General features: G+C 45.0%; 1 protein-coding gene across 1 annotated transcript in view; it reads left to right on the forward strand.

The window, feature by feature from the left end:
• The window catches only part of CPNE6 (copine 6), a 28,851-nt gene that overhangs the window by 5,613 nt on the left and 9,894 nt on the right, over positions 1–13,344 (forward strand). Inside the window, exons 2-7 of the mRNA XM_032960469.2 lie at positions 1,990–2,158; positions 2,694–2,849; positions 4,282–4,353; positions 6,590–6,661; positions 8,305–8,388; positions 12,218–12,307. Of these exons, the coding sequence (XP_032816360.2) occupies positions 1,990–2,158; positions 2,694–2,849; positions 4,282–4,353; positions 6,590–6,661; positions 8,305–8,388; positions 12,218–12,307 (643 nt within the window). The remainder of the gene's footprint in view (positions 1–1,989; positions 2,159–2,693; positions 2,850–4,281; positions 4,354–6,589; positions 6,662–8,304; positions 8,389–12,217; positions 12,308–13,344) is intronic.

Consider the following 13,344-nt stretch of genomic DNA (forward strand, 5'->3'; position numbering starts at 1 on the left):
GAGCAGATAGTTTTCCCGTCTTTGCTCTACTAACTGTTGGTCACCTAATATACAAACCTATAGCCCATATTTTCAAACCTATAGCCCATCAAAGAAGCATCAGTTCCTCTAGAATGGAAACATTCCTATGTCCGTCCACTTCACAAAGGGGGCCCTAAAGATGATCCCAATAACTACCGACCTATCTCAATTTTGTCCCCATTTATGAAAATTTTTGAAAAATTATTGAACTTCCAAATAAGCAGTTTCCTGTCCACCAACAATCTACTACATCTAAAGCAATCTGCGTTCCGAAAAAAATACAGCACCACATCTGCTGCATTAGACTCTTTGAATCAAATTTACAATAGCCTTGATAATAAGCAGTACTGTGCCTGTCTTTTTCTTGACCTTTCCAAAGCTTTTGATACAGTAGACCACAACACCCTGCTTAGTAAACTAATTTGCCTCGGTTTTTCCGAGTACACAGTACAATGGTTACAAAATTACCTCCTTTCTCGTACCCAAACTGTATTCACAGATGGTTGGAGGTCAAACAGTGTTAAGATAACAGAAGGGGTTCCACAGGGTTCCATCCTCGGCCCCCTCTTGTTCTCTCTTTATGTCAATGACTTGGGCACTGGCCTGGATCATTCCAGGGTTAATCTTTTTGCAGATGACACGATACTGATTACTGCTGGCCGCTCTCCGGATGACGTGATTGCTAAGCTCCAGGGTATTTCAAGAAACTACAACATTAGCTAGTTTCTCTTAAACTAGTCTTGAATACCTCCAAAACCAAGGTGCTATGCTTCTCACCGTGACTAAAGCAGGAAGTTATTTTTCCCCAATTACATTCCTTGAATAATTATCAAATAGAGCAAGTTAAGATCTATCAGTATCTTGGGGTCATCCTGGATTCAAAACTTAATTTTGAAGATCACATTGATTATATTGGTAAAAAGACAAAAATAAAAATAGGTTTTCTGTATCGACACAAGCATTGCTTCCCTCCAATGTTCCGTTTGGAATTGATAAAAGCTACCATACTGCCTCTACTTGACTACTGTGACATCGTGTATAAATCAGCCCCAAGTACTGTACTGAAAAAGCTTGATTCCATCTATCACTCGGCCTTAAGATTTGCATTGAACTGCCCATATAGGACTCACCACTCTGATCTCTACATTGGGTCCAACTTAACATCTCTTAATGTTCGACGGCTTGTGCACCAGATCTTATTTATTCACGATGTACTTACAAAAAAATCCGCAGACTACCTACTGGATCTCCTCTCTGTTTCAAAGAACAAATTTGACCTCAGGTCTTCGCTCATCTACCAGCTTCACATTCCCTATTGCCGTACAAAAACCGGAGGAAGGGCCTTTGCTATTGATGCCCCCAGGGTCTGGAATGCTATTGCCAATAAACTGCAACTTGAATCACTACCTATGAGATCTTCACTCAAAACTGCTCTAGAGGAGTTGTACACCCCTAGCTGCCACTGCTATTCAGTGGCCTAAAATATGGCTCTAGATTTTGGTGTTATAATTTATTTATGTAATTTATTGTTAAAAATTTGGTCACAGTCCCTATGATCACTGTAACATTGCATTTATGGCTTTTATTTTGGTGATTTCAAAAACTTTTTTTTTTGTTTTGGCCATGTTTTTGTTTATTGTATATGGAGTTAGACTGATGTCCTTAATCTTAGTTGTCTTGTGGTTGTTGTTGTTGTTATTTTGATTTGCATCCCACTGGGATTTTTTGCACACAGCGTTGGTGTACGGTGCTATTTCAGGAATATTTTTGATGTTTTTTTTTTCCTGGATTTTCTGTTTGCACAGTCACATAATTGATGTTTTCTTGTTGATGTTTTTTTGTTTGTTGCGGTTGCACCCGATTCAAGAGCCGAATGGCTGACAGGGCTATACCAAATAAATGAACTATGAAACTATGAACTATGATACTGGGGGGGGGACTGTTGTGTGTGTGTTCTATCCATTGCAGATCCCCAGGGAGGATGGCTGAGGCTCTGCCTCCAGATGTGCCGCAGAGCAGACACCTGGAGGTATCCATCAGCTGCACCGACCTCGTCAAATCGAGCAGCTGGTTTAACGACCCCAGCTTCTACGTCATCGTGCAAGAGTATGATAGTAATGTTGACCAATGGAACGAGGTACTTGACACCGGTGTTACTGGTGGGGCAACGCAGCACAGCCAGGCAGAGCCGTCCCTAGGGAGTACGGCGAATCGGGACGACCGCCCCGGGCCCCGCGCTTTTGGGGGGCCCCGTGCTTCGACGACACGGTGGGGCTGGCCCCGACCCCCGCGCCCCCTCTATGGACGGCCCTGCAGCCAGGGCTTAATTTCTCACTCGATACTTTCGAGGTCGCACTTGCTAGGCCAGCATAGGTCAGTAGGGGGATGATCGGTGTAAGACACTACCACTATGCCTATCCATGTTCATTGTTTATTATTGTACGCTATGTTGCTATATTATAATAATTTGAACAGCTTTGGGGCAAAATAAGGAGATGTGGAGTTATTTGTTGCTATAAATTTCCACATGATAAGCCACTTTGTTGAGCTTACATTTGTGATAGCCAGGTCGCTTCTGAAAAAGATCTGTATAGCTCAGTGAGTCTTCTCTTTCAAAATAATAATAAATTATAGTTTTTTTATCCTAAAGCTGCCCTGTTGTGTGTGCTCAGATTTTCAGAACAGAGACAATCAACAAAGACCTGAACCCACATTTTGCCCACAAAATGGACTTGGATTATGATGCCTCTAAGGAGCAGAGATTAAAGTTCGTGGTTATTAGCGGCAAGAAAAATGTTGTCGGGGAGACGAAGGCCACCCTTAAGGAGGTATGTGGGCAAGCAGGTCCGCTAATCTCAACGTTTTAATTAACATTCTGTTATTTTTCTTCAATCCAATTATCCAAATCAACAGGCATTCATACCAAGGCCAAAGTTGATGAAGTATTTTGTAAATCCGCTTTGACGAAGCATTAATTGGTATTTAAAGTTGACGTAATTCATACCCACTGTGTGTGAATGAAAAAATAATAGCAATAACTTCCGGTGCTTTGTCAGTGGATTGACAAGGACTGGAGGTTATTGCTATTATTTTTAAACTAGTCACTACTAGTTACTACTGGCCAAGACTGATCAGATAATATATTGAAATTTAGAGAAAAAAAATGTAACCGTTCTGATAGCAACAGGCTTGGTGCTGCTTGGAAGCGTATTATCGAGTAATGCAATCTAACTGCATGCCTTTCCAGGTCACCATACATCGATGATGATTAACTGTGAGCAGCCAATAATAGGTATTGCGATTTTTAGGGCCAAAAAAACTGCAGAATGTACATACGCAATGTACATACGTGATGTACATACATAATGCGCATACATGTGCACACATTATGTATGTTAATTAACTGTGAGTAACTCAACCAATAATAGATATCCATTGTCATTTATATGACTACATTCACCCTCCTCTGGTCTTCGAACTTGATTGGCTCACAGCGACATCACATTTACCCCCTCTATTTAAGAGCGAAACAGGAGGAATTCTCCACAATTCTGGCTGTCGCCAGATGAGGCTGGTTGTAATTACAGGTTTAACGTCGTACTCGAATTGTAAATGTTGTGGGTTTACTTTCCAACACACCGGTGTGCTGAACTAGTAACTGATTGGCATGTTTTTGTTTACGTGACAAACCGTGCCAATTTGCTGCGTTGGATCGTGGCGGGTTTAACAACACATTTACATGATCTAACGTATAATAATAATAATATTGGTCGTGAAAGCTTATTACTCGTTAAACTGGACGGAGGCCTAACCATTCTGTCAGTCATGACCGTTTTAGATGAGACTTCAACATTGCATGACAATGCTGGTTGGTGAACCAGCTGTGCCCTGGACCGGTTCAGATATCACTCGCCGTTGATTTAATGCGGGGTTGGGAGTCGAACTCAAATAGCTGAATTCATAGCGTAGTATGTTAACCACTGCACTACTATTCCACCACGTGTGTATGTATGTACGTGCATGCTTAATTTAAAAACGTAATTATTATCCTGCTCGTGTAATCCCTAAAGTCACATCATTACAATGTGACAATCATAAAATAATTCTATTTGGTCTTAATTATAGAGTGTTAGCTTGCTGTGCATCCCCTCCACGGCACTTTATCATAAATAACGAATATTTGCATTAAGATTTTAGACTTATACATTACATAACTTATTTCTGTTTTTTTATATCTCACTGCTCTGTTAAATCCCACAGATCATGTACGAGAAAAATATCACGCTGAACCTGATGCAGAATGGCACACCCAACAGTACGGGTAATATTTTGGTGAGAGACAAAGACAAAGGTCCCCTGTATAGCCTTAATGGACTGTTTGGGCAGGTGAAGTTAGCACCTATTCTTTGGTTCTTTCGGTAAAGTCACTTAGAAAGAAAAAATATATAATAAAATGAAATTAAAGTGAATAAAAATATCACGACGTTTCGATCGCAACACAAGCGGTCGTCATCAGGCAAAGGAGTTAGCTTCTGAAAGCAAACTGTTTATAAAGGCTTGGGGATGGGCGTAGCCCACGTGTATCAACAGCACCAGGAGCACGGGCGGGGCAGCAATGCCAATGCAGCAGCAATGCCAATGTAGCAACAATGCCAATGCAACAACAATGCCAATGTAGCAGCAATGCCAATACAGCAACAATGCCAATGCAGCAGCAATGCCAATGCAGCAGCAATGTCAATGCAGCAACAATGCCAATGCAGCAGCAATGCCAATGCAGCAGCAATGCCAATTCAGCAGCAATGCGAATGCAGCAACAATGCCAATGTAGCAACAATGCCAATGTAGCAACAATGCCAATGCAGCAGCAATGTCAATGCAGCAGCAATGCCAATGCAGCAGCAATGTCAATGCAGCAACAATGCCAATGCAGCAACAATGCCAATGCAGCAGCAATGCCAATGCAGCAGCAATGCCAATACAGCAGCAATGCCAATGCAGCAACAATGCCAATGTAGCAACAATGCCAATGTAGCAGCAATGCCAATGCAGCAGCAATGCCAATGCAGCAGCAATGCCAATGTAGCAGCAATGCCAATGTAGCAACAATGCCAATGCAGCAGCAACGCCAATGCAGCAGCAATGCCAATGTAGCAACAATGCCAATGCAGCAACAATGCCAATGTAGCAACAATGCCAATGCAGCAGCAATGCCAATGCAGCAGCAATGCCAATGCAGCACCAATGCCAATGCAGCAGCAATGCCAGTGCAGCAACAATGCCAATGCGGCAAAGGGCCGCCAATAAATCCCTGCACACACCACACTGATGACGGTGGAGGTTGATTGACAAAGAAACACAAGTCAAGGCATGACCCAAAGTGGTTGATCTTTCCAATGGTTACTGAGTCTATAACCTTCCTCGCAGTTGAAGTTGTGTCTGTATATATGGATGGCTTCATGAACGAATATTTGTTGATAGCCAGTAGGCTTGCAAAGAACCATCATCTTAGAGAAATACATTTCGTGTGAGCCAGCCGCATTCAAATAATGATCAGCCACGGCACAAGTATTGGTCCTACCGTGTTTGAAATCTGCCTTATGTTCACAAACACGGTCCGAGACATGTCGCTTAGTTTCCCCAATGTAACTGCTGCCGCAGATAGAGCTTAGTTTGTAGACACTGGGATATTGTCAGGAATCTTGTCCTTCACAGATGGGATCAGATCACGAATGTTATGTACTGTGTTAAATCGGACCTGGTTCTTGTGTTTGTTCATGATTTTGGAAATATGTTTGGTTACCCCTGCTATGTATGGCAGGGTGATGGTTTTGATTGGATCCTCAGATGGCTCCTACCAAGGAAGGAGCCATCCTACCCTGGCGAACTCCTTTGCCTGATGACGACCGCTTGTGTGGTGATCGAAACGTCGTGATATTTTTAATCACTTTATTTTCATTTTCGTAATTTTAAAAAAAATATCTACGTGACTTTACCGAAAGAACCAAAGAATATGAATTCCTGCAGTCACGAAAGTTTTAAATCAAAATTTAAGTTAGCACCTATGAAGGCCGACATGGCACACCAGGGGGTGGGTGGCTAGCACCACACCCGGCCACCTTTGTCTCCCCAGTGACGATGCTTACACATCACACCAAGGTACTCATTTGAGGCTGAGTCGATCTAGGGATGGCCCAGAACTGTTTCAGATAATTGTCACTGATGTTGATCGTGAGCGGGAATCGAACTCGGGTCGCCGGGTTCGTAACTCGTAAGTAACTATATTTTTCATGTGTTAAATTATTTTACACCTTAATACTACAGACAACGTGTGTTTCAATGCGACGTGAATTTTTTGAGTGCTCAAAAATAACATTACACGCTGTGAATGTGACTAATGTGATGTTCGTGATATAATGGGGTTTTGTAAAAATGTGTAAATAGGTAAAACCCCACCCCTGAATTGCTCAGTATTTGGAAGATACAGTGTCTGTCTGGCACTAGCTTGTTCAATATGGTGCTACAGCAGCATGAGCAATGATGGGTTTTTTCTGCCCTCTGTTTGCAGCTCTCGGCTCAGTTAATCTCCGACTGTCAATTCATCACCCTGCAACTCGAGGGGAAATGTCTGGACAAGAAGGTAGGTTGTTACACCCGAAGGTCGTGTCATCATCGACGCGACCAACGCCCCTCTCCTTCTGCGAGCTCTGCTCACTTTCCGTCGCCATGCCAATTTCTGCTGGGCACCGAGATGGGAGCACAATCTTTGAGATCTCTTTCTAGGTAAAGGCACGCGTGAAAATTAAATGATGCGCAGAGATATATCATCAGGTAAATCCCACCTGCCAAGAGTTCGGAGGAGCAGCACGTTATTTGGCTTGTCGGTATCATTCCTCAACATCATCATCTATGATGCATCTACTGCTGGATGAAGGCCTCCCCATTCCGTCACCATCTGTCACGGTTCTGCGAAGCAAAAATCCACATAGTTAATTCACTCCAGGTTGATTCCATCACTCCCATCTCCACCGTGGACTGCTCGCTGGTGTGTTCTCTCCTTTGCAGGGGCGGAGCCAGGGTTTTGACTTTGGGGGGGCTGACTTCAATATTCTGAGATATCTCAGTGTTTATGTTTTCCAATGGGTGCCACAAATGTATAAAGCAAATTTTATTGGATTTGAACGCGGACTTTATTAATAGGTCGGAGCCGCTGATGTGGCTAATAAGTTCGGTAAGTTTGAAAGGCTGCCGCTCAAGCAGCCTGCAGGGCAGCACAAGGTGGCAGCCTGCAGGGCAGCACAAGGTGGCAGCCTGCAGGGCAGCACAAGGTGGCAGCCTGCAGGGCAGCACAAGGTGGCAGCCTGCAGCATTTTGCAGCAGCCAGATATCCGGTTATCCCGATTACCGACTTTCCCAAAATTTCAGGGGGGGCTGAGCCCCCCCCCCTCAGCCCCCCCTGTGGCTCCGCCCCTGCTCCTTTGGCTGCAAATTCATCTTTGGTCCGGACCACTGTCGTCCCTTCTGTTGACGTCTTCTTCCCAAGCCCCCTTTCCTTCACAGTTAATATGATGACTCTAACTTGTGCATGTTCTCTGATCTGTCAGAGGGGCATAACGGGAATGCACATCAGAGTTATGCAAACATCGGTTGGTTATTGAAAGCTGACCGGGGTCAAAATGATAGAATGAAGGAGGCAGACAAAGCATATTGGAAGGGGAGACGAGAGTGGGTTGGGGTATTTCTAGAGAGCGGGGCTGGATGAAAGGCAACACATTAATGTGGAACAAAATCTCATAAGTTTCCAAAGAAGCATACACCTCTGCATGCTTAAAGTAATAAAACACATGCATTTATACGTAGAGTCTGTTCTCCTATAATGGCGCGTGTTGTCATAGCGCGAATTGGCTGTAACGCGATTAATGCATTAGGGAACACGTTTATTTTTTTTACGCAGATGCGAATTGGCTATAACGCGATTGAGTGAACGGAACAAAGTCGTGCCTCAGCATAGCATCATACATGGCGAGATGCTGCCGGATGATTCGAGATGCTACCCACGTGCCTGGGTCTTTGCTCAGCCTACATACGCATCTCGCGCATTATCGCGGATTGTGCTTTAGCCTATATTATATATTTTTTGGTTATAACGCGATTTTTCCATAATGCAGTGTTCTTCAGGAATGCAACTACCGCATTATAGGAGAACAGACTGTGTTTATGAGCGACATTCCAGCTCGGATGTATTGTGTCGTACCTGCTGAATCACCTACTTACTATTTTCAGGACTGGTTTGGAAAGTCAGACCCTTTTTTGGAGCTGTACAAGCAAACGTCGATTGGGAAGTGGAAGTTGGTATATCGAACAGAGGTGAGCGGTTTGCAGGCCAAGAGTTGATTTCCTTAATGTGGACCGGCCCTCCCGACCCCACAAGCACACACACCTCGAGGCCAAGAGTCACTCGGGCAATCATCACTAGCGATTGTCACAGGCAACACATTTACAATGAGTAACGTTACGGCAATGGAATAGAGTGACGGAGTTGTGTCCAGCCAGAGAAAACAGGAAATATGTCGAAGAGTATGTTTGATGGACAATCATTAATTGGTCAGGACAGTTACACTACCTTGGGTAGTCATGTAACCTGTCTGTGATCCGAAAGTTTATTTCAGTTGCCCCCACCGAAAAGAATCAGATTTGTCCAGATGTGGGCAACTGAACTTCATTCGCCAAAGTAAAATTACGCGAAATCCACCACTGTTGACAATCGATGGCAAAGATTGCGCAGCACGGCCCCGAATCCTGATTTTTTATTTATCCTTCCTCCCCCACCAGCGCTGCTCTCGAGCACATCGCTGCATTGTTTGATCGCGTCCCAAGCGCATCGTTCCCGATGTACACGCTGCCGAGCTTATTTACGAAAAAACAAAGTGCCTCTTTTCACCCACCTCCCACCCCGTTAATGCACCGGGACATATCCTTCACTCTTGCGGGCTCATCAAGGCCACAAGGGACCGGCGCTGACCTTATCGCCATTCCCCGCCTGATAATATATTTCGGGGTTCCTCAAGGTCACTGCACTATTTTTCTCACGTCTTTCTATAAGACGTTGTGCTGGCCCTCCGTGGGTTGCCTTCGTGGAATTCCACCTCTTCTCGCATGCACGCGCGCCCTGTTAGTGGTAACCATTGGGATATATTTCATCGAGCGCTCGGGAGCAGCGATGAATGCGCTGCCGTTACCTTTGAGTGTTCATTAAAGGCAGGTGAAACGCAAAAAAACAAGCAGGCTGTTCTTACCTTGTAGCTACACAACCTTGACTGTGTGTCCCAGGGTGTTCAACACGAGTTTGGAAGCTTCATTAAAGTGCACTCTTTTGATGCAGTTCCAGTGCGACTGCTGAATTGTTTAATAAATAGCTACAGTGAATATGTTGTTGTGCTCCTGAAAGTCACTTTAAAGTTGAGCTTTGCATTTCTTTCAGGCAGTGCATGTCACACAGCGTAAGTGCATCCCTACGAGATACTGTAGGGCAGTTTGTGTTTGGGTTGCATTTTTCTTGAGTGTCTACAACGCTGCTGTGCAAATGAAGGTTCTTGAAAAGCAATGCGTTTGTGTTGATGTCCGAATAATCCATGTTCCTTCTTGCCTTACGTCCCATACTTCGGTTCATCCTGCTTAGGCCAAGTCACAAGCGCCACAAACCAAAAAGAAGCGGTTCTTGAACCACATTGTGACCCTGAATCGTGACCTTTCATCAACTCGCTTTTTAGGAGGGGGTGGGGCGAGGTGAATGGTTCCACCAACAGTGTTAATTTATCCATAAGAGTTTTTTTTGGGTTAGATCGCGTAAATATAAAAGTGTCGTTCAACCCGCCACCACCCGATGCAGCCAGTTGGTAAAGTTTGTCACGTAAACAAAACATGCCAATTAGTTACTAGTTCAGCACACCGGTGTGTTGGAGAGTAAACCCACAATATTTACAATTCGAGTGTTCGTTTAGCCTTCTTACGCCGGGCGATAATTATTATTAAGTGGCAAACAGCAGGGGCTCAACTTTTTGTTAAAATATTTTCAATGGTCGCTGTTAGACCGGAATAGGCAATTTGTTGACTCGCAGCCACAGCCATCGCTAGAGGAACAGTCGGTGTGGGTGTCCCCAGGTGAGAATATGTTTCAAGGCCACCCCGAGCCGGATAGACCCGGTTGAAATTAAGTCCGTGCAAACATGGGTTGTGCCGCCTCGTGTGAAATTCTGGGCAGTACAATCACCTCTGCAAATACCGAAGGGCAGTGGGGGGAGTGTGTGATGTTCATTGCTGTTGAGTGAAGTTATAATCGCGTGGCGACACGCTGTCCTTTAAACCAGCGGTCCCCAACCTCTTTGGCACCAGGGACCGGTTTCGTGGAAGACAATATTTTCACGGACTGGGGGTGGGGGTGGTTCATCATTGGGTCTTTCCCTCTTTTCAAAGAAGCTCTCCAGCGACGTTTGTTTTTAACTCATTGTGGCTTCTAGGGGTTAGAGCTTGTGGGCTTACTCATTGTGGCTACTAGGGGTTAGAGCTTGTGGGCTTTATACCAACACTGTGACTGAGACAAGTGGCGCAGTGCGGGAAAGAGGCGCGGACGGAAGTGGTCAATAATAAAATAATGGGGGCGGGCCACGCGCGGATTCACCGCTCTTACCTCCTGCTGCTGTGCGGCCTGGTTCCTAACAGGCCACGGACCGCTACCGGTCTGTGGCCGGGGGTTGGGGACCCCCGCTTTAAACAAAAATCATAAAGTCACTGCCGGTGACCGTGAATGTTGTTTGAATCAAGAAAATTAAATTAAACGTGATGGCTTTTGTAAGGCCCGTTTCCTTTTCGTTTTGTTTTCAATGCCGGGTCTTTGTGTGGCTTTGCAAGCTGATTTTCGTAGGCAGGGTAGTGGTAGACCTTGACTTGTGACCAGATAACGGCCCAATGAGACTTGCTTGCATCCTTCCCGGCATTAAGGAAACACGTCACATTACTCAAATGCCCTATTGTTGCTAAAGGATATATTGACAAGTATTTATTTATTTCCAATAAACCTGACAAATATCATAGATGATGGTCAAGTTGGGAATGATACCCCCAAAGGGTATATTTTCAATGGATACCTGGGTTCAATAACTATGGAAAAATCGTGAAATGTGTAACAGAAAAACCACAAACTATCCACTGCTGGATTAAGGTCTCTCCAAACCCTCACCGTCTCTCGCGGTCTTGCGACGCAAAAACATCCCTCCGATCAAATTCCATTGTTCCACCACCAATGCGTGCCCGTTATCAAAGAAAAGTCACAGGGGGCTACTAAATCCGCTTGCACTGCGAGGGTCGAGCAGCAGCTACACTCAGCCCAAGCGTAACCAGAGCCATTAATCCCTGAACGTTTTTGCTGTTTTCACGCCTTGCTCCGACATCACCTTGTACCTTATGTTGGGCCGCGGTAACGTGATCGGGGGGGGGGGGGGGGGGTAATCGCACTGTGTTTCCTTTTGGCAAGGGATGAATAATTAATACGCGTAAATGCTCAGCCCCCCCCACTGCCCCCAGAAGTTTGTATCGGATCACCGTCTCGCATTGCTCGCCTTGCTTTGTTGTTCATCAATAACCGGCGCAATGGATGCATCTTCTTCAGAAGTCGGGGGTTTAAGGCTTTGTTTCTCACAGTGGGCAGCCAAGACGACTGTTGTCTAAAGTTCATACTGAACATTTATTTTGCCTCGTGAGCTGCCCAAGAACCTCGTTTGTTTTCTGTTACATGTAATGCTCTGCGTAAGGATCCATAAATTAGCATGTATCTATGTATGTATGTTGAACTTCATTCGCACCGTACAAAGCCAACCGTGCTAATCGGAGGAGTATCATGATGTATATATGTAATATATGAACATGATGTTACAGTACATACATTCCTATGTTCCTTTCTGCATCAGGAAGTTTTTTTTTTCCAATATAGATGAGAATACATGTAAATGTTCACCTAAATAACCCTTTATGAGTGTTTTTTCTTGAAATTACATTTCAAGCTAGGGAGATTTAGGCCACTCCTTTTTTCATATTTTTTAAATCCATATTGCAGCAAACTGGGGCATCTGTGTTTGTTTTTGTTCAGTGGACAAGGGGAAACGTTTAACACTCTGCTGCTCCACGGTGTTGCATTCCCCAGGTCCACAAAAACACCCTCAATCCTCGATGGAAGAACATCGTCTTGAACCTGCAGTCTCTGTGCGACGGGAACATCGCCAAGCCCATAAAGGTGCCGCGTCTCCCGCAGTCCCGGTTATGACCTTGCAAATCCCACCCCACGCACAGCGCAAACGCCTCCCGCCACCTACGCTCGCGCACCATAACCCTCTGCACCTCCGATTGGCATGGTTGGCCACGTACGGTGCGAAAGAAGTTCAACATACACAGACGTATGTTGAACTTCAGCCGCCACGCGCTCCCCTACAGCACCAGCGGCGGTGTCTGCGTTCCGTCAATTAAGTGGACAAAAGGAGCACTGAGTCTGAGCACCTGTGCCTGCGAAACCATTGTTTTGTGCCGTGTTCAAATCCCCCACGTAGCCTTTAAGTAGACCGTGTGGTAAGTGCTGTTAGTGAGCTCATCAAAGGGGGCTGTGCGGTTAGCTCCACTCCCGGCTACCTCTTTCTACCCAGTGCTGATGTTTACGCACCGCACCGGGTGCTCATTCGCGCCTTCGATTAGCACGGTTGGCTACGTATTGTGTAAAAGAAGTTCAACATACATACAAGCCTGAGTTGACCCAGGTGAGAGCCAGGACCGGTTCAGATATTTACCATGGATGTTGGCCGTGGCCAGGAATGAAAATAGTTGGAGCTGGGTTCGTAGCGCAGTGCGATAACCACTACACTCCCGCTTCACACATGCGCATACACAACCAGGGAAATACAAGCCACCAACAGCCATTTTCAACACCAGTGGCACCCCCGATAACAAAAAAAGCTCATGCCTTTCAAAATATAACATAAAAATTCTGCATTATAGACCCGAGCGAAATTCTTTTGAGCTTTTATCAGTAACAAAATACAATTTAACCCCGAGTGGATATTAATGGCGTGTCAGTGCATTAAAAAAATCCCGCCACAGAGATGGAGAGCTTTTCGGCTGAATAATAACATAAATTCGGCTATACAGGGACTGATGCATGTGCTTGTGGATATAATTAATGACTCGAAAGCGAACTGCCCTCCGCGGGGCCTTGGCTGCCATTAATACCCGCCAGGGAGCATCAATGTGCTTTTTCCTTCCGCACCACTCCCGTGTTTAAAA

The sequence above is a fragment of the Petromyzon marinus genome, chromosome 25 (assembly GCF_048934315.1).
Source record: "Petromyzon marinus isolate PM22_M1 ecotype Great Lakes invasive population chromosome 25, UKy_Petmar_22M1.pri1.0, whole genome shotgun sequence".
NCBI classification, from domain to species: domain Eukaryota; kingdom Metazoa; phylum Chordata; class Hyperoartia; order Petromyzontiformes; family Petromyzontidae; genus Petromyzon; species Petromyzon marinus.